Genomic DNA, 20,995 nt, shown 5'->3' with positions numbered 1-20,995 from the left:
GGAAGATGTGAGAACTGCAAACGTCATTGCTGCAGAGGCTGTCACCTGCCTTGTGATTGACAGAGAGTAAGTACATTGCTTTTTCTGTGCATAACACATATTCATATCAGCAATATATGTGGCTCTGAAATTAGACAGCATTTTGAAGAGCTATTAATACTTGCTTAAAATATTTTCCTTTCAGTATGAGTTCTGTATTTTATTCTCATATTTTTGAAGTGGCTAGTTCTGCCAACCTAGCTTTATAACCTTTAGTAAGGCACACACACACACACACACACACACACACACACTATGAATTATAGCTCCATAGGTTCACTTGAAAAGCAAAGATGAATCAACAGCATAGGGATATTTTGAGGATTAATAAAAACATGCAATCAATGCATTTGCAAAGATAAAACATCAGATTCACAGCAGATGAGTTGGATACTCGATTCCAAGGTCTTTAGTCTTTCAGGAGGTGCTTAGCCAGTGCTGCCACTTGGTGTTTGATTTAGAACCTTCATCACTGTTGCTCTCAGTGTGTTTCAGGTTTCTTTTCTGTTCCTCTGTCCTGAGACTCCTATGGCAGGGCCTTAGGGAAGACAGTCTTGTAAAGAGCATCAGCTCTAGATGTGGACAAGTGCCTACTTAGAGAAATGAAAGACTCTTTTGGGTCATCTGTCCCTGTCCTGATTCTTCCCTTCATCATGCTTTACAGTTCTTACTGGGGTCACAGGGAGCTGTAAACAGCAGGTTACCACCACCAGAAGACTATGGCTCAGATACATACAAACCACATGGAATAAAAAAGAAGATGACACTTCTTCAACGTAGTGTATGTCAGTAAGTGCATCAGAAAGGCCGAGGGTCTGACCCAGAGAGAACTGATAGAAAACTAGTGAACTCCTCCCAGCTGCATGACACAGTGTGCTGCAGTGAACTAAAGCTGAGGAATAAAGGAGATACTTAGGGAAATGGATGGATCTGGAGAATATCATCCTGAGTGAGGTAACCCAATCACAAAAGAACACACATGGTATGCACTCTCTGATAGATGGATATTAGCCCAGAAGCTCAGAATACCCAAGATACAATTCACAAACCACAAGAAACTCAAGAAGAGGGAAGACCAAAGTGTGGATACTTCTATTCTTCTTAGAAAGGGGAGCAAAATGCCCATGGAAGGAGTTGCAGAGACTAACTATGGAGCAGAGACTGAAGGAAGGACAATACAAAGACTGCCCCACCTGGGAGTCCTTCCCATATTCAATCACCAAATCCAGACACTATTGTGGATGCCAGCAAGTGCTGGCTGACAGGAGCCTGTTATAGCTGTCTCCTGAGAGGCTCTGACAGTGCCTGACTAATACAGAAATAGAGGCTCACAGCCATCCATTGGACTGAGTGCAGGGTCCCCAATGAAGGAGCTAGAGAAAGGACCAAGGAGCTGAAGGGGTTTGCAGCCCCATAGGAGGAACAACAATATGAACCAACCAGTACCCTCAGAGCTGCCAAGGACTAAACCACCAACCAAAGAGTACACATGGTGGGACTCATGGTTCCAGCTGCATATGTAGCAGAGGATGGTCTAGCCAGTGATCAATGGGAAGAAAAGCCCTTGGTCCTGTGAAGGCTCTATGCCCCAGTGTAGGGGAATGCCAGGACCAGGAAGGAGGAGTAGGTGGGTGTTGGTGAGCAGGGGGTGGGAGGAGGGAATAGGGGTTTTGGGGGAATGGGAAACTTGGAAAGGGAATATCATTTGAAATGTAAATAAAGAAAATATAATAATAATAATAATAATAATAATAATAATAATAATAATAATAATAATAATAATAATAATAAAGAAAGATAGCATTGGATGAGCCCAGGGGTCTCTGTGGGGAGAGAGTCCCAATTTGATTCACAACCTGTAGTCTTGAGGTCCCTTTCTGCTGGGTCACTATAAGTTAAGCCATGGCACAGTTGCTGCCTGATAGTTGCACTCACATATAGCTCTGAAATGGAAATGTTCGTTTTTAGGTCCCAGAGTCAACAGTGATCTCTCCTTGCTGCTTTTACTGAATGTATGTTCTACTGGTGTTCTACCATGTACAAGGCATGGTGCTAGGTGAAGAGTCAAATGTGGGAAAGTATCTGAAAGTGTAGGGAGAGCATCAGAATGAGCAGCTCATAAGGAAACTGTGAGCCAGTTTCAACTCACAAGGAAACAACTTTGTGAAGATTGTTGGAAGACATTTTATAAGACCTTAGTGTGTAGATATAATGAGGCTGAGTTACTATAAATGCTAAATTTTGCTATAACAGCCACTCTAGCAATACTTAGTACAAAAATAGTGTTCCTTTAACAAATGATACCAAATGGTAGACTTTTTACAAAGTACTATATAAAGAAAGATATGGAGGGAGGGTTTGAAGACAGAATATGTAGTTGGGAGTCTAATTCCAGCTTGTGATGATAGGACCATTTGTAGGAATGTGTAATAATGAATAGGTTTTTTAAAGGGTAAAAAACCTGACTAAGTTAAAGACCATGAAATAAATTAAGGATATTATCAGAACATAGAAAATGATATATAGAAGAGAGACCAGTTTGGGAGGCACAATGATATTCCACTGAGAATGACATCCCATGTCATGCAATCTTGGATGTGTAAGGCAGATGCTCTGAGGAAGTCACAGATGCGGGCTGGAGAACCCAGCCACCACTGCCATAAAACTAATGTTAACATTGCCTACATAGAATTAACAACTGAAGTCATCAGGTGAGGCAGAATTCCATGATAAAACAGAGATATAGATGAAAAGATCAGAATTTGGTGAAACTCAGTTTGTTCAAAGGAAGAAAAACAGGTGAAAGAAAAGCCAGGATGACAGAAGGCAGGGCAGTGCAGAAAGAGAATACATCTTGAGAAGAGAGAAATTAAATCCCAAGTTAGTGACATAGATTTAGTAAAACACCAATTCACAATCTAGGAAGTACATTTCCTAGTTTTCTAGGAAGGCTGGACAAGACAGGATTGTACCATATGGTGAAGGCAGGCTGGCTGCTCAGAGTTCAAGATACTAAACTATAGCTAAACATGGCAGGAAGTTTGAGAATTATCACTCAATGTGCTAGGTGTACATCCAGGAGTAAATGAGTAAAGAATATACTACAGTATACATATACAGTAAATATTACCCACTTAAGAGTGGAGTCCTGCCATTTGTAACAACATGGGTGAACCTGGAAGACTGCTAAATGAAATTATCCATGCAGAGAAAAACAACACCACCTGAACTCAATTATGGAATTCAGAAGGGAAGCATAAAATGATGGCTATCAGGTGCTGGTGGATAGAGAGGAGGAATGGGCCTTAAGATGAGCAGCGCTGTAGAGTAACTGTTAGAAATAATGGTAGTTGGTTGTTGTTGTTCTTATTGTTTTGTTTTTCTTTTGAGATGCATCTCTCTGTGAAGCTCTGACTCATCTAGAACCGACTATATGGAGCAAACTGGCCTCAAATTCATGGAGATTTGCTTGCCTCTGCCTCCTGAATTCTTGGATTAAAGGTGGGCACCACCATGCCCAGCTGTTGTTTTATGTATTTAGAGAAAACAACAATAAGACGGAAAGCTGAGGCAAACAGATTATGAGTTTGAGTCCAGCATACTACAGAGAGATTCAAAACATCCTTGGGCTAAATGTACAGAACCTGTGTCCCCAAAATAAATAAACTAACAATGAAAATAAACTTCAGGTGTATTATAAAAATGAGAGGTGAGAGAGTGTTTACACTGAACTGTTATGATTTAGTTTTACTGCATTGTACACACATTTCAAAGCATCTCCTTGTACCTAGTAAATATATGATATTATAATTTATTAATAAACTGAGTATTAAAAATCCATGACCCATGCCTATGATACCACTCAGGAGGCTGAAGCATAAGGACAATCATGGGCTCCAGGCAGGGCTATGTAGTGAATTCCAACTCATCCTGGGCTACACGGAAGCTCTGTCTCAAAAGAAAGAGAAATTCCAAAAATAAAATAAATGTAAAAATATAGCTGCTTAAATAGATGAAGAAAAAAGAAGAGAGAGAGAGAGAGAGAGAGAGAGAGAGAGAGAGAGAGAGAGAGAGAGAGAGATCCAGTTTAAAATATATAGTACAAAAAATACAAGTTGAGTACTTGAACCCAGGAAATTTATGACTCTACTTATGGGGAGCTGTTGAGTCTCAAGAAAATGTTGAATCCATAGCAGAGAGAGAGAGAGAGAGAGAGAGAGAGAGAGAGAGAGAGAGAGAGAGAGAGAGAGAGAGGAAGCTAACTGCAGTGGAGGAATCCTGTCAAAACTGCCATTCCCACCTAATTTATGTCCAATTAGTGGAGCACCAGGGTGTCATCCTGTGCAAACAGATGGCAGACGTTAGAACTGTCAGCAAAAGGAGCAACCGTCACTAATTTACAAGCTATGGTACCATGTTACATAAGCTGCATTTATGCTTTCCTAGGGGGAAACAAAAGAACGCCATTGTAACCAGTCATGAATGCCAGACTTCTGTTTTAAATAAATGCTCATGGACAAATCAGAAAATGATGACCAGGTGCCCACCTGTGTTCTCCAACACCATTCCCTGACCATTTTCCCTCATATCCTATTTGTTATCTTAGGGCTCTCCAGTGTTAGTCCTTTAGTGCCTTCTGACTGGCTGTCTTTCCAGCTTTGACAATATCTGTCACCACATCTCCTCCTCCCTTTGCTTTGACGGCATCAAATAAATCTCTTTACTGTTCCCACAGCATACACGCCTGTTTTTTTTCATCTCTGTGGTCTTAATTCCATTCTTTTATTTTCCAGGACTTCACTTCAGTCTTTGTATTCATTTTGGTAAAGCCTAACTTGGGATTAAGATATTTCTGGGCAAGAGTAATCTGATTTTGCCGATATGTCCCCTGAAGACTAGAAAGCAAGTGGAAATCCAGAAGGCGGTTTTGGGTTTGCAGGTACTGTCAGGGAATGGCCTGGGGGGTGCTAAAGGAAAGATTTAGAGACCACATAAACCAGGTTGGCTTCATGATGGATTATGTAGCAGTGGTAATTTACCCACCTAGGTCACCTGTGTCCTCTTCTTTGTATAGCATGCTATTCTCTGTCCGCAAGATAGGACTATTGGGGCTTCATGTGTCCTATTACCTGTGGCCGTATTACTTAAGTGAGAGGGTGATAACCTTAACGTATGTCATGGCCTTAGCCTTTCCTACAATCTAAGTGAATTTCGTTTTGGTTCCTTTTTCCCTGAAAAGAACGTTGGGGTGATGTGAGGATATTGGCAGGGTGATTACAAGAAAACAAATGTGCCTTGTTAGAATGCTGTCTGCTGCAATCATTAGCCTCATCTTTTTTTTTAGATGGATCTATTACTGACTAGTATGCTTTTCCAAGACACTTTAAATAGGAAAGATAAAATCTAGACATTTAGAAGAAAGACTGTATTAGTTTAGCTTAATGATATGAGTTGAATTATAGCTTGTCCTTAACGAGTGTGATCCAATGACAAAATAAGCACATTTCCATTTAAAAAAAAAAAAGACTATTTTATGAGGAGTCAGTAAGCTTTAAAGTCATGGAAGAGAGACTGCTCTTCATGATGCCTTTTTGTTCAAGTGCCTTAAAGTGGTCACAGGACGTCTACTAATGCTGGTCCCTCCAGCAATGGCAGCATCCCTGACTGGGACATGCTCATAGGAGTCCCAGACTCAACTCAGTCACTGGACCAGAGATCTCTTTTGATCTAAATGAAATGGATGAATTTCTAGGTATATATAATCACCACAATTAAATCAAGCAGAGTTAAGTTAATTAAATAGCTTAATAACAGCTATTGAGACGGGTTAGGCTAACTTCATGACAGGCTTCAGCCCCCCACACTCCAGCAAAGGTTCTGAATGTTCCTAGAGATCGAGAAAACAGATAATGATAGAGGTCACCTAATCCTCCCCAGAATTCCTCTAATGTGTTTTAAATGGTGCCTGTGAGCTCACTTTGGGGTCTTTCCATCTTTGTAGATGGTAGATCCCAGTGTGCTGGATTTCTGCAGAACAAAACATTCTTTGCATTAGAGATAGACAAAGAGACAGAGACAGAGAGAGACAGAGACAAAGAGAGAGGGAGAGAGAGAGACAGAGAGAGAGAGAGACAGAGAGAGAGAGAGACAGAGAGAGAGAGACAGAGAGAGAGAGAGAGAGAGAAAGGAAGAAACACCCGACAGGTCTTAGTTGGTTATCCAATACTGAGCAGTCAGACATGAGATCAGACACAAACAAGCAACACTAAGTGGAATGAGCAGGTTGTGTGCATACATATATATGCACATGTATTTAGAGAGAGAGAACACTTAAAGAAAATGAGTTTGTGGATTTAAGAAGGAGTGAGGCAGAATATAGAATATGAAAAGGCTTGGAGGGAAAAGGGAGTGATATGGTTATATTTTAACTTAAAAAAATAACAAAAAGTTCACTATTTGAAATTTTCAAAGAACTAATAAAATTTTTAACACAATAAAAAAAGAAAGAAAAATTCATCAGGGATTAGAAAAGAGCCTAAAAGATGCTTAAGAAGGAGAGAGAAGCCAAGCTTACTCTATGGGGTGGGAGGAGATGCTGAACTGCTCAGATTAATGGAGTGTAGTCTGTTACTAAAGTTCATCTGTCATTTGGTTCCAAAGATGCCGTTTTGTAACCTCTTGTCCACATGAACTCTGTTCTGTAGGTGAGGCTTCAAGCCCAGGAGTAATACTCCAATTGCGCTGTTTAACTATAATGACTAGTAAGTTCACTTCGTGTTCTTACATTTTAGGATGTTTTGGTAGATCTTGGAATTTTAGAGTAGAAAGACTTTGAAAACTCACTCGTACAAATCCTCTAGTTAAGAACTGAGAGCTGAGCCACAAAGGAGGATAGATTTCCAGCTCTGTTGCTGAGGGTTGAGTTGTACACCTCAGGGCACATGCCAACCACCCGCATCATTTGAACATGGAGGGCAAACTATAAACAACTAGAAACCATAGGAGATAGCTGGAGTGATGAGATGTGTTTACTGAGAAGCCGAAAGCATATGGAAACGGCAACAGTAAGGAGGAATCACTAAGCCCCAGTCCCAAAGCAGTGTTCCCAAAGGCTCTAACTGCCCTCACTTCTGTCCTCACCTCTCTTATCTTGGCCCCATTGAGACTAAGAACTGGACTTGTAGTTTAAGCATGGTGTCTAAAACTCACTGCAGTTGAGGGTTGGAGAGATGGGCCCAGTGGGGAAGAACGCTACTGCCTGCTCTTTTGGAGAACCCAGGTTTGATGATCAGCATCCACATATATCCCACAGGATGTGTAACACCACTTCCAGGGGACCTAACACCCACTCCTGGCTAATGTGGGCACTGTACATTTGCACATTGATGGTGAACAGACATACGTGCAAGCAAAATACCCAAACACATAAAACAATGGAAGTAAAATGTTTAGAATTCACAGCCTTGATATTTGAAGACCATATATGTTTTTGTGTGTGTTGGTGTTTGGAGCAAGGAGTGACAGCATGTCTTCTACACTGTATAATACTTAACAACATCTTGTTTACACTAGTTCATCCAGTGATTAGCAAAGTATCCTCAGGCATTGTCTAACATCCCATGGCTACAAAACTCATCCCATCTAGGAAGAATACAGTCAGTAAGTGACATCCATGAAGTAGCTACCATGTCATGCCAGTAGAAATTGTACACAAAATTCCAATACAATGTTCCTGGAGAAGCTACTCCCCGACAAATGAAAAGCCATGTCAGGGAAAGTCTACTACTGGTCATTGGGTACTATAAATCAGATGTTGGGAGAATTACAAGCACACACAAGGATATGGAAGTAAAATGCTTTGTTCAGTGCTGACAGCATGTCATTGCTACTCAACAAGTGAGAATTATTTAAAATGTAAGACCCATTTTCAAAGGCAGCAAAACAGCTGAAAAAACTCTGAGCATGAGGATGTACACTTATAATCCCCATATTTGAGTGGTTAAGGTCTGAGAATCATTGTTAGTGCAAAGCCAGTCTGGCAAGACTCTACTTATAGAAACAACACAAACAAAAGTAAAAGACAGGAGAGAGAAAAATCAAGAACCAAGACACATTTCAAACCAAATCCTATTCTGCCATGTAGGAAGATGAAGATGAATAGCAACAGCTTCTCCTTTCTATTCCTGACTTGTGAATCTAACAACTCAAGTATGAGCAAATACTTGGTAAGAACTTAGGGTAGAAAGATCTTAGGGTGGAAGAACTTACCTGAAACATCTCTAAAAACTCCTCAGGTGAAGTGACATGTGAACTAGGTTCTTTTAGGTTTGAGCAGAAGTTTTACACATGAAGGAAAAGTGAAGGCAGGGACTGAGCAGAACAGGTACATACAAGCACAGGCTCAGTAGATTCTGTGTAGTACTAAATGGAACATGGTAAGAACTAAGGACTTGGGGAAGAAACTGGAAAGAAAAAAAATGACACAGATAGTGGCTGAGAGCTGAGTCTGGAAAGAAGAATTGGGTAGAGCTTATTAAGAAATCTAACAGGAGTTGGAGTCGGAGTTCAATGGCTAAGAGCACCTGCTGCTTTTGCTGAGGACCAGTGATCTAATCCCAACACTGACATGGTAGCTCACAACTGTCTGTAACTGCTGGTCCAGGGGATTGACACCCTTTCCTTGTTTCTGATATCACCAGGCATTCATAGACATAAATATGTATATAAATACATACATATAGACATGTACACATATATAGGGATAAAGCTGTCATATACAAAGTAGAAAACCAATAAATCCATTTTAAAAAGTAGTCTCTTGGTATCTCAGAGTAAAGAATCTGGTCTCATCCTTTGAAAACTCTGGAGCTAATGGACAGCTGTTGCTACTGTATCATGTATTTGTCTTTGAATGAAGGGAGCAGAGCAAGATTAGTCACACATAGAGAACTGGCACAGACTAGTCAAGTCACAATAGCCCTAAGGAATGTCTATTAATGTTGAGAGTTTTATACTTGAGCCTAAGGCAGATACAGGTGATTGTTAAATGCCACAGGAGAGCAATGTTTCTTGTACAGGGACTCAGAGGCTGTCTGTGAGGGGACAATGATGTGTGAGAGAACACTGGTTACAACAGAAAATGACTGCCTCAGCTATGAACAGGCTAAGTTTGGGTCCATTTGGGTTCTGAGAATAAGGTGATCACTACCAGTTAGAAATGCTTTGATTTCTGCTGATGCTGAGAAGATAGATGCACGTTGACACTGGTGTTCATAAGTTCCTTAAAATTTGAGAAGCTTTGCGTTCTTAAGTCATTATTTTATGTTATACTAGTAATAAATAATTCCATTTTCCCAGCAAGTACTTGAAAGTTTACAGTGTATCTGAAGCTTGCATTTTTATCCAGTGTTTTTGAATTTGTTTGAGAATTCAGCAATGCTTTAAGACTCGTGGGCTATTGATATGAAAGGATAATAGAAAAAGCTGAAACAATATATGTTATTTTCTAAAATTTAAACATTAAGCAGTAATTCTAAAACAAGTAAGATTTGAAAGTTTACATTTGGCAGTCTGAGAAGTGGTTTTAGCTGTTTATTTGGGGTGATGCAATTCTAATCTTTCTTGGGGGTGGTTTGGGGTGCTGGGTAGGTAGGTCAGAGGCCAGGAGCCCTTTCAGATAGAAGTCTAACAATAAGATTTTTTAAAAATTGTACAATCATTAAAGTTGAAATCTGCTCCAGATACTGCACATTTTTTGGTAGAGTTAAGTAGATTTGCTTATTTTAGGAAGCACACATTCCTGATGAGACAGTCATTATAGGGCCATCTGGGTCATAAAAGATCTAAGGCTTTCCTTTTCTTTTCAATATGTCTTCACAGTCTCACATCTGAAGCACAAAGTGTGGGAACACGAATCGAATTAGCATCAGCCACAATAACAGGGATGCCCTATCCCTGACCAAGTGTTACAATGGGAGCCCTGGCAGAACTTATCTCTCTGGGTGAAATATAGCAGTCGCCTTATCTCCAAGCCTTTCTACAGCAATGTAACTGAGTTAATTTGAATAGATAGCAGACTTCCCAAGGCCCATCATGATATGGTGGTTGACAAGGAAGGTACTGTCTTGCTAGCTGAATTGGAGATGGATAATACCTTATCATTGAGAAAGAAACTGAATGACAGCAGTTAATGAGTCTTATTTCTCTGTCTTTATATATATATATATCTCCCTCTCTCTCTCTCTCCTTCTTTCCCTCTCTCTCACTCTCTACATCAATATACTGTATGTATATAGTCATACATATATAACTGTATATAGTTATATTTGGAATAACCACTGAAAAAGAGACTCAGAAAAACATAGATATATATTGTTAAATTTAACCAACTATTAGTATATTTAATTAAGTAGGTCATTCCACCTAGATTTTTTTCTCCAGCTTTGTCCACACACAGAGATAACATTAACACATTAAATATTCACTGAGGCTCACACAGAAGTAGATACAAAGATTAGGACTAATTAAATACATCATTTCTCTGACAGCATATCTACAAGGAATAGTTTGTTTCCTCTTCAAATGAATGAAGCTTCAGAAAGCCTTTGCCATGTCCCCAGTGCATGACATGTAAATAGAGTCAATGACACTCATGTCCTGACTTAGCACACCACACTGACCCTAAGCATTACTCAGTCTCTTTGCCTTCTTACATCTATGGCTGTGCTTAGACATTTAAGACATTTGTATCTCTATTTTTATAAAGAGTTCTGTGCACTAGGCAGCTCTACTTACCTCCAGAAGTATTTCCCTGAAGAGACACACAGTGGGAAAATTACAGAGTCCAAGGTCAGCACATTTTAAAATGATTTTCTAGAAGCATTCCACAGTGTACCCCTCTGTGGCAGTCATGAGAATGCATTGCAGTGTACCACCACTGCCAGCCTAAGTTTTCATTTGAAAAAGAAAAACAGACAAAATTTGTGGTGAGTCAACCCAAATCTAACACAACCCTAAAAGACCACATTTAACATTTTACTTTTCTTCTGGTTGTTGCTGCAGGGAGCTTAGTTATTAACAACTAAAGTTATGGAAGAGGTGTGTGTTGTTTGGGGCTTAGTTATTAACAACTAAAGCTGTGGAAGAGCAGTGCATTGTTTTGGCAATTGCATCTTCATCCTAGGGAAGAGTAAATATACTTTAAAGGCTTTAGAGAATTTGAAAGAAGAGTAAAAGTCAAGATGAGCTTCTTCTGAGGTGTCAAACATAAATGCTAAAGGTGAGCAAGGTGTCAGGGAAGGAAGGGCATACTAGATAGAGAAACAATGGAAATTATCCAAGTATTTAACATATTGTAGAGCCAGAGAACCCACCTGAGAAGATTCAGGGTATTGATGACAGCTAGTGCCATTAGTGGTAGAAAGGGAAAAGCTGAGGAAAGGGAATTCATGAATATGAGTACCTGATGTGATTTGGGGATATATGTGTATGTGCATGTGTATGTGTGTGTGCTCATGCACACACATGTTCCTGCCATCTTGTACATTTGAGACAAAGGTCAGCTTGTAACAATCAATCATCTTCCTTCAGCATGAGTTCAGGGAAGGATGTCAGGCTCTATAGCTGGCATCTTGACCCTAGGGGTCATTTTGTTTCAATACTATCATCTGTTAATCTTCATAATAGCCCTTGTTTGTTGGGGAAAGACCCCAAAGAAGACATTCTAAAAGGGAGTTCAACTGAGAACTAGAGAAACTCAAAGACTTGGGCAGGGTCATCTGCCTAGTTAGAATTTCAGGGCTATCAGCCTTCCGTACCCTGGTTTGGTTATTACCTTTATTCCAACAAATTAAATAGGAAGCTTGATTCTCTTTGAAGGATTTATTTTTTAAGACAAGTAGAATAAAAGTGGTCAGAGGTATATAAGAAAGAATCACATGTAACCTTCTATACAAGGTTCTAACCAGGCGTTAAGTAGCCTGAGTGAGAAAGCAGAGGCAAAAGGGTTAAGACTTCAAAAGAGATTGCAAAGGTGGGTGGGCTTGAAGGGCTCCAGTAAAAAGGAGTATTGATAGAGAAGACCAAGGCTTGCATTCTGAACTGAAGTAAATGATAAGGTAATTAGGAAGATGGGAGGCATAGGAGCTAGTATGGAGGGCAGGTGGTATATGGGTAAGTTGAATATGAGCTGTAAGTGAGGTACAGGTAATGCACTTAAATGTGGCAGATACATGGATCTGAAGAGTTCAATGGTAGTGTGAGGACCTGAACTGAAGACTTAAAAACAAACTTAGCTTTTGAGCACCCTTAAAGAGAACCTTGACTAGTGTACCACAGAGGAACCAGATCAGAGTAGCAATATCTGGTATTGTTTCCTGAAGATATAGTTTCTAGTTCATTATATAACTTTCCCACGCCTTGTCTCATGTCTACTGTTGCAAACCTGTGGACACTGGCAATGTCCTGAGGCAATTTTGTTACTACGGTAGATTTGCTGCTCGTGTCTTGTAGACAGAGGTCAGGGCTTCTCCTAGGCATCATATGATGCCCTGTACATCTCTCTATAGGAGAATTATCTGATCAAAACCACCAGGATAGAGGAGTGTAAGAAATCCTAAAGCAGGCTTCTCATAAATTACAGGAACTGTGGATACCTTGTAGAGGTGTGTTTTCATGTGATAAAGCTAGCATAAAAGATTAAATATATGCAAGACTTTAGGTATTTAAGGAAAATAACTCTATTGGTGAACTAAAAAAAGATAGCAAAGACAAATACTTCAGTAACTTACATTGATAAGATGGTAGAGGGAGACAGGTGCATGGTATGTGCTGAGAGAGGTGGAAGGACAGTGGGAGAAGATGAAAATGAGGAAATCCAGTCAGGTGCAAAGCAGCAGCCAGTGCGGCTCTGCAAACTCAAATCCCCACGTCCAGGGAATGGATTTCCCTCTGGAAGCTCAGACAGCACACAGGAGGGACCTGCGAAAAGAGTGCCAGACTAATAGTAATGTCCACTCTGATGGAAAGTTATAATCAGAGTAAAGGAAAGTTGAAAAAAAATAAATGCTAGCTTGCAGCAGGTGAAAGAGTAAATTGGAAAAGGGCACAGGACAGTAGAACTCTCTATTTTAACTGGCTGTCTGGCCATGAAGGGTATTTTATGGTGTAGGGTTAGAGACACTATTCTGTTTATTGACTTAAAGAGGAGTCTACAGGGAGACAATCAGTGAAAAAGGTATTGATGAGGAACGAGAGTCTAGAGGAGAAAGATGAAAGAAATTGTGTGAAGTACAAAAGGAATAGAGATGGCTCAGAGGCTGAGTGCCTCCAGCCCTTCCAGGGGACCTGAGTTCAGTTCTCAGCACTCACGTTGAGTGGTTCTCAGTCACCTATAACTCCACCTCCAGAGTATCTGACAGCCTCCTCAGGCTCATGTGCGCACACATACATACACACACACACACACACACACACACACACACACACACACACTGAAGAAATAAAAGAAAATTTAAAGAAAGTAAACCTGAAGGCTGGAGAGATGGCTCAGCGGTTAAGAGCACAGACTGCTCTTCCAAAGGTCCTGAGTTCAATTCCCAGCAACCACATGGTGGCTCACAACCATCCATAATGAGATCTGATGCCCTCTTCCTGTGCGTCTGAAGACAGCTTCAGTGTACTTAGATATAATAATAAATAAATCTTTAAAAAAAAAAAAAAGAAAGTAAAACTGAGGTTTGAGACAGATCATAGATAGGAGCTAATACTTGAATTGAGGAGGAGAAGCCCCAGAGACAAGAAGGTAATGCTTCCATTAGAGAGGCTGTTTAGGGGAGGCGTGACAGGCTCTCAAGGTTCTCATGTTTAGTTGCTGGGCAGTTCATAGCCTCCTCATGAGAATATCTTCAAGCTAATGCTCATGATGTGGTGAGAATCTGCTACATTTTAATTTTGCTGTCACCACCTTTGAATTTAATACATATTAAAATCCTAGGTGGCCATCATAGTTACTAACAATGAGTAGAGTTATGATTTCTTTGTTTTGTGGGGTTTTTAAAAAGTGTTTAGTCTCCTATCTTTGTTTTGTGAGTTATTTTTATTTCTTCAGTGTACAATATATATATGAAAATGTCTTTAAGTAACATATGAGGTACCAGGAGTATACAACATGAATTTATAAATTCATAAATACATTGTATGAACTTAAAAAATTATAAAAGCAAACATTTTCCCAAAAAAAGTGACACAAGAAAATGTATCTTCCAGTTTGCACCTAGTATTTCTTCATTGTGCTTATAATAGACTAATTATGTATCTTGACCTGTGCATTGAAGTTCTAACACCTAGTGTGACTATATTTAGACAGAACCATGAAAGAAGTAATTAAGGTTAAATAAGGTCATTGTGTATAATATTCTAATCCCATAGGATTGGAGTCCTTGTAACAGTCAGAAACACATACATTGAAAAGCTATGTGAGGACACAGAGAGAATGAGAAATCAACTTTTGCCAGTCCTTGGTCCCTGACATCCAGCCTCTATACTGTTAGAGAAGCAATTTCTATTTTTTTGTTTTGTTTTGTTTTGTTTTTAATGTAGTCTCTTTTATTTTGCATGGCAGCACCAGAAAATTAATATCCCCGCACCTCATTAGAGATTTCATAGATGGATACGTAGAGAATTCAGATGATCTGTTTATGTGTTCCTCTTTAAAAACTGGAATGGCTGTGGGAGTTGAATGTTGGAAAACAGCTATGATTTCAAGGCCAAGCACCAGATATTTATCATCTACTTCAGTCTTCTACATTGAGAGGAAGAATGCTGTCAGCAGTAGTCAATATTCAAATATACAGAGTTGGAGCAGACCTTGGGCTCAAACTCTACAGCCAGTCCCACAACACCCAGGGAAGATCCACCCAAGTGCTCTAATATGCCCAGGATCATAGGATTAGAGGTGAGGAAGACACAACATCTGCCCCAACACCGGAAGAACCTGGAACCAATGGGACCTAAGCACCCAGGAACTCCACTTGACCACAAACTCCACACCCAGTCCTAAAACACCCAGAAGAAGCTCCACTCCCAGGTACTCCAACAAGCCCAGGACCACAGGATCCCAAGAGCTTAGTCACACCAGGATCTCAGGGTCCCAGAGGCAACTTGACTCCCAGGAGCTCTGACACACCCAGGATCTTAGGATTACAGGATCCCAGAACACAGGATCCCAGAGACACTTGAACTCTGAGGAGTTCTGACACAACCAGGATCACAGGAAGGACAGGTTCCAGTCAGATTTAGTGAGGGCAAGTAACACTAGAGACAACCAGATGGCAGGAGGCAAGCATAAGAATATGAGCAACAGAAATAAAGGTTACATGGCATCATCAGAACCCAATTCTCCCAACATAGCAAGTTCCAGATACACTATCACACCAGAAAAGCAAGATTCAGATCTAAAATCACTTGTCATGATGGAGATAGAGGACTTTAAGAAGGACATAATTAACTCTACATAATTTCCCTTAGAGAAATACAAGGGAACACAGGTAAACAAGTAGAAGTATTTAGAGAGAAAACAAAAATCCCTTTAAAAATTACAGGAATACACAATCAAACAGGTGAAAGAAATGAACAAAACCATTCAAGACCTAAAAATGGAAATAGAAACAATAAAGAAATCACAAAGGGAAACAACCCTGAAGTTAGAAAACCTAGAAAAGAGATCAGGAGTCATAAATGCAAGCATCACCAACAAAATACAAGAGATAGAAGAGAGAATCTCAGGGGCAGAAGATATCATAGAAAACATTGACACAACAGTCAAAGAAGATGCAAAATGCAAAAATCTCCTGACCCAAAACATCCAGGAAATCCAGGACACAATGAGAGGACCAAACCTAAGGATAATAGATATAGAAGAGAGTGAAGACTCCCAACTTAAAAAGCCAGTAAATATCTTCAACAAAATTATAGAAGAAAACTTCCCTAACCTAAGGAAAGAGATGCTCATGAACATATAAGAAGGCTACAGAACTCCAAATAGACTGGACCAGAAAAGAAATTCCTCCTATCACATAATAATCAAATCACCAAATGCACTAAACAAAGAAAGAATATTAAAAGCAAAATTAAGCAAAATTTAAGTGGAAAAGGTCAAGAAACATATAAAGGTAGACCTATCAGGATTACACCAGACTTTGCACCAGAGACTATGAAAGCTAGAAGATCCTGGGCAGATTTCATACAGACCATAAGAGAATACAAATGCCAGCCCAGGTTACTATACCTAGCAAATCTCTCAATTACCATAGATGGAGAAACCAAGATATTTCATAACAAAACCAAATTTACACAACATCTTTCAATAAATCCAGTCCTACAAAGGATAGTAGATGGAAAATGCCAACACAAGGAGAGAAACTACACACTAGAAAAAGAAAGTAATCTTTCAGCAAACCCAAAAGAAGATAGGCACGCAAACATTATTCCACCTCTAACAACAAAAATAACAGGAAGTAACAATCACTTTTCCTTAATATCTCTTAGCATCAATAGACACAATTCCCCCCAAAAGACTTAGACTAACAGGTTGGATTCGTAAACAGGATCCAGCATTTTACTGCATACAGGAAACCCACCTCAGTGACAAAGACACTACCTCAGAGTAAAAGGTTGGAAAACAAATTTCCAAGTAAATGGTCACAAGAAACAAGCTAGAGTAGCCTATTCTAATATTGTATAAAATTAACTCTCAACTAAAAGTTATCAAAAAAGATAAGGAAGGACACTTCATACTCATCAAATCTACCAAGATGAACTCTCAATTCTGAACATCTATGCTCCAAATGCAAGGGCACCCACATTCATAAAAGAAACTTTACTATAGCTCAGAGCACACATTGCACCCAATACAGTAATAGTGGGAGACTTCAACACCCTACTCTCAGAAATGGACAAATCATGGAAACAAAAACTAAACAGAGACACAGTGAGACTAACAGAAGTTATGAACCAAATGGATTTAGCAGCTATTTATAGAATATTTCATCCTAAAGCAAAGGAATATACCTTCTTCTCAGCACCTCATGGTACCTTCTCCAAAATTGGTCATATAATTAATCACAAAATAGGCCTCAACACATACAAGAAGACTAAAATAATCCCATGCATCCTATCAGATCAGCATAGTCTAAGGCTGGTCTTAAATACCATCAAAAACAAGGGAAAGCACACATACACATGGAACCTCAACAACACTCTACTCAATGATAACTTCGTCAAGGAAGAAATAAAGAAAGAAAGTAAAGGCTTTTTATAACTTAATGAAAATGAAGACACATCATACCAAAACTTATGGGACTCAATCAAATCAGTGATAAGAGGAAAACTCATAGTTCTTTAGTGCTTCCAAATAGAAACTGAAGAGAGCTTACACTAGCAGCTTGACTGCACACCTGAAAGCTCTAGAACAAAAAGAAGCACTCAAGAGAAGTAGACAGCAGAAAATAATTTGGCTGAAATTAACCAAATAGAAACAAAAAGAACTATACAAAGAATCAACAAAACCAGGAGCTGGTTCTTTGAGAAAATCAACAAGATAGATAGAACCTTAGCAGACTAACCAGAGGGCACAGAGACAGTATCCAAATTAATAAAACCAGAAATGAAAAGAAAGACACAACAACGAAATGTATCTTAAAATGATTATTCTGTTCATTGAATATTAACAGTTGAAAATATTAAAATCATGTTCTGCAAACAAACAAAACAAAACAAAACAAACAAACAAAGACCCAAATATACAGAGTTCAAATACCACAGTAAAGCTCAACCTTGTGGTCTTCAGTGAGTTGTTTTAGCCTTGATTGCCTCATCTGTAAAAAGAAAGAAAATCCATGTAAAAATATGAAACTAAAAATAGTGTAGCTTTTCTTCATATTTTGCTTGATGATTTTATTAAACTCCACAAGCACTAATTTATGATATGTAAGGATATTTTTACCTGTATCTAATGATTCTAGGAGAAACATGTTTATTTTAATTTTTATTGTTTGTTCTTTGACAATTTCATCCATCTATCATGTGCATTCTGAAGTTTATAATGGCCCCATCTGTCACCTTTATTCCCCTTTCTTTCTATAGGCCCCCTCTGCATACAAGACCTTTGCTGCTGCTGCTGTTGCTGCTGTTGTTGTTGTTGTTGTTGTTGTTGTTTCAGACCCACTGATTTACAGGACCATCTGTGTGAGCATGAGTTTGGAGTATCTCTTAAAGCCTGAGTAAGCTTTTCAGTGAGTGCACCTGAAGTCAATGAGTGCCCCCCCCCACAGAACTATTATTAGCACAGAAGTAGGGTTCCTTCAGTTTCTCACCAATTGGTGGTTGAGTGTTAATAAGCTACTGTAGGTTCTTTAAAGGCAGATACCATGCTGAGAGATCATTTTTGCATTGGCTGTGCTGAACTCAAAAGATACTATTTGATGGCCATTTTCTTCTGGCTCTCACATTATTGCCAGCCCCTCTTCTGCAGTGTTCCCAGAGCCTTAGAAGTGGGAGATATAGATGTCTGAGCACTCAACTTATTCTTAGCATCAGAAGCAGCCATGTGTCTCGGCATTCACTACCGGCATTGCAAAGAAAAGCTCTCTGATTGAAGCATTTGTCTGTTACTATAAATGTACGTATTTCAAAGGCAATTTGACACACTGACGATTTAGCTAAAGGAAAGTATTAAGCTCACCCCTATGATTGAAGACCTCCTTGGCTTTTTGACCATGTTTACAGTAAGCAAAATGAATTCCTTCCTGTGGCTCAGGTGCCAGGGCCTGTCAGAATGAGTTGTTGCCTCCTTAATAGCTGTGATGTTATTGCGTCAGCAGGTGCGTCTTCCTGAGAGATGGATATTTGTAGCATGGAGGGTTATCAGCTGAGTACGACAGTCCCACTCCCTGAAGCCTGTGTAGTACTTTCTAGCACTATGAAATCTAGTCAGCATGGAGCAAGCTTCTGACTCAGTTCCAGTTTGCAGTCCAGATATATGGCATCTTTAGCAACGTAGTCTTAATGACTAGTTGGAATGAGCAACCAAGAATTTCTTTCCCAGTCATGTCATAAAGACAAAAATAAAAGGTTCACTGATAAATTTCTGTAAGACTGCTAAGCTAGTGACTAACATCTTTATTTCTAAGAATTAGGCCACATATAAAAGTTTCCTAAAAAAAAAAAAAAAAAAGATACCATGGGATAAATTATTTATTGTACTGTCTAAGCTGTCTAAGGGTTCACTTTTAACTTTCATACTGCTTTGTAATTACATGGTGTTTTTCTATACAAACTGTAAATGTCATACAGTTTTAAATAGACATTTATTAATGTTCTTTAAAATTTGATATAATAAATAGAGAATGCACTAACTATTTATTTTAATCATTCAAATAAATGAAGATTATATTTCTTTCATCCACATGGAGAAGAGCTTTGGTAAACTAAATGAACTGATGATTTTAAATTATTTATAAGAAACCATGCTTGAAAATAATAAGTATGTGAGAGATTTTATAATGTCCTAGTATTTATTTTAATAATAGAAAAATGTAGAAAAGTCAAATGTCTACCAATTTGTGATTCTTATTACAAGACATACTCTAAGATATTTGTAGAATTGAGAATCTTCTATGTTATAAGAAAGATTAAATAATTTAGTATTGATACTTGGTTTCCATGGGCCAAATGGAGTATTTTGATAAAATTTGTGAGACATCTATAAGATATCAACATCTTTCCACACAGTGATGTTTTACTCAGACAGTCAATGGAGGAGTAATTCATAGATCCATCAATTGCTGAAGATACAGTAACATGAGGAAGGTCCTGGCAATGATAACTTGTGTGCTTTGATGTACTTAATTTTATATGTAGTTTTTCACTGATATATTTCCTTATTATGATTTAAAATGTACTTAGAGTATTCACTGAAGCTAAAATTTCGACCTGAATATTCAAATTTTATATTTTACATAGATGAACTCTCAAAGAAACACACCTTGAGTTAGAAATATAAGTTTGTGTCAGAAAAGGGCAAACATTGTCATCTTCTGATCCCATGCTTAGACTTGACTTGCAGTGAATAAATCAAAAGATGTATCCATCTTCCCTTTCCTTTCAAGTTTCTATTGTAAGCAAGTGATCTTGTAGTAAACAAAGAACTACTGGTGGATTGGAAATCTAGATTTTGTTGTGGAAAAGACAACCGATATTTAAATAGAGTTGTTTATAGGTGGCAGTAAGTGAGAATGAGTCAGAGTGACTGAGAATTATCAGTAAGGCTTTAGGTTAAAGAGCAAATGGTATTGGCTTCTCTGAGAAGCCTTGTCTAAAGAGAATACATTTGATCTAAGATTTTAATGGTATTAAGGGAATACTAGGTGAACACATGGACAAAGAACATTGCAGACATATGACATATGTTTTAAGGCAAGTGCATAGATGAAATTAGAGTGGTTGTAGATGCCAGCAGAATAGTAACATCATCCAACTTGTGTTTTAAAAGATTATCTTGCCTGCTTATAAGGAGGAGTGTATCCATAAATTAAAACAAGCCTAACCTAAGGCAGGCACTGGTGGATTAAACAAAAGGACATGACATACAAGGGATTAATTTCAAAGTATTTAAAGTAGAACCAGCAGTATTCAGATAGATTCAATATAATGGTGGAAGTGTAAGAGGAAGAGAACAATCTAGAAAGTAGTTTAACAAAACGTTCATATGTTATGTCAGACATAAACACTCCCAACTTTTCAGACCGTATGTGATCTATTACAGTTGTTCAGCCTGGCTGTACATGTGAAAAAGGCTGTAGGGTAATATACAGTACATAGAAAAGTGTCTCTGGTCTCAACCACCAACCAAGGACTGCACATAGAGGGGTCTGATTGTTCAAGCAGCATGTGTATGGTA

At 38.8% G+C, this 20,995-nt stretch overlaps 1 protein-coding gene across 2 annotated transcripts in view; it reads left to right on the top strand.

Moving 5' to 3' along the window:
* Prkg1 (protein kinase cGMP-dependent 1) overlaps positions 1 to 20,995 on the top strand; it is a 1,194,975-nt gene that overhangs the window by 1,049,353 nt on the left and 124,627 nt on the right. For both annotated transcript variants that reach the window (XM_031390083.1, XM_031390082.1), the window contains exon 8: positions 1 to 66. In XM_031390083.1, the coding sequence (XP_031245943.1) occupies positions 1 to 66 (66 nt within the window). The remainder of the gene's footprint in view (positions 67 to 20,995) is intronic.

This window comes from Mastomys coucha, unplaced genomic scaffold, assembly GCF_008632895.1.
Source record: "Mastomys coucha isolate ucsf_1 unplaced genomic scaffold, UCSF_Mcou_1 pScaffold21, whole genome shotgun sequence".
Taxonomy (NCBI): domain Eukaryota; kingdom Metazoa; phylum Chordata; class Mammalia; order Rodentia; family Muridae; genus Mastomys; species Mastomys coucha.
The sequence above is the reverse complement of the archived record's forward strand: the minus strand, read 5'-3'. Positions and strand labels throughout refer to the sequence as shown.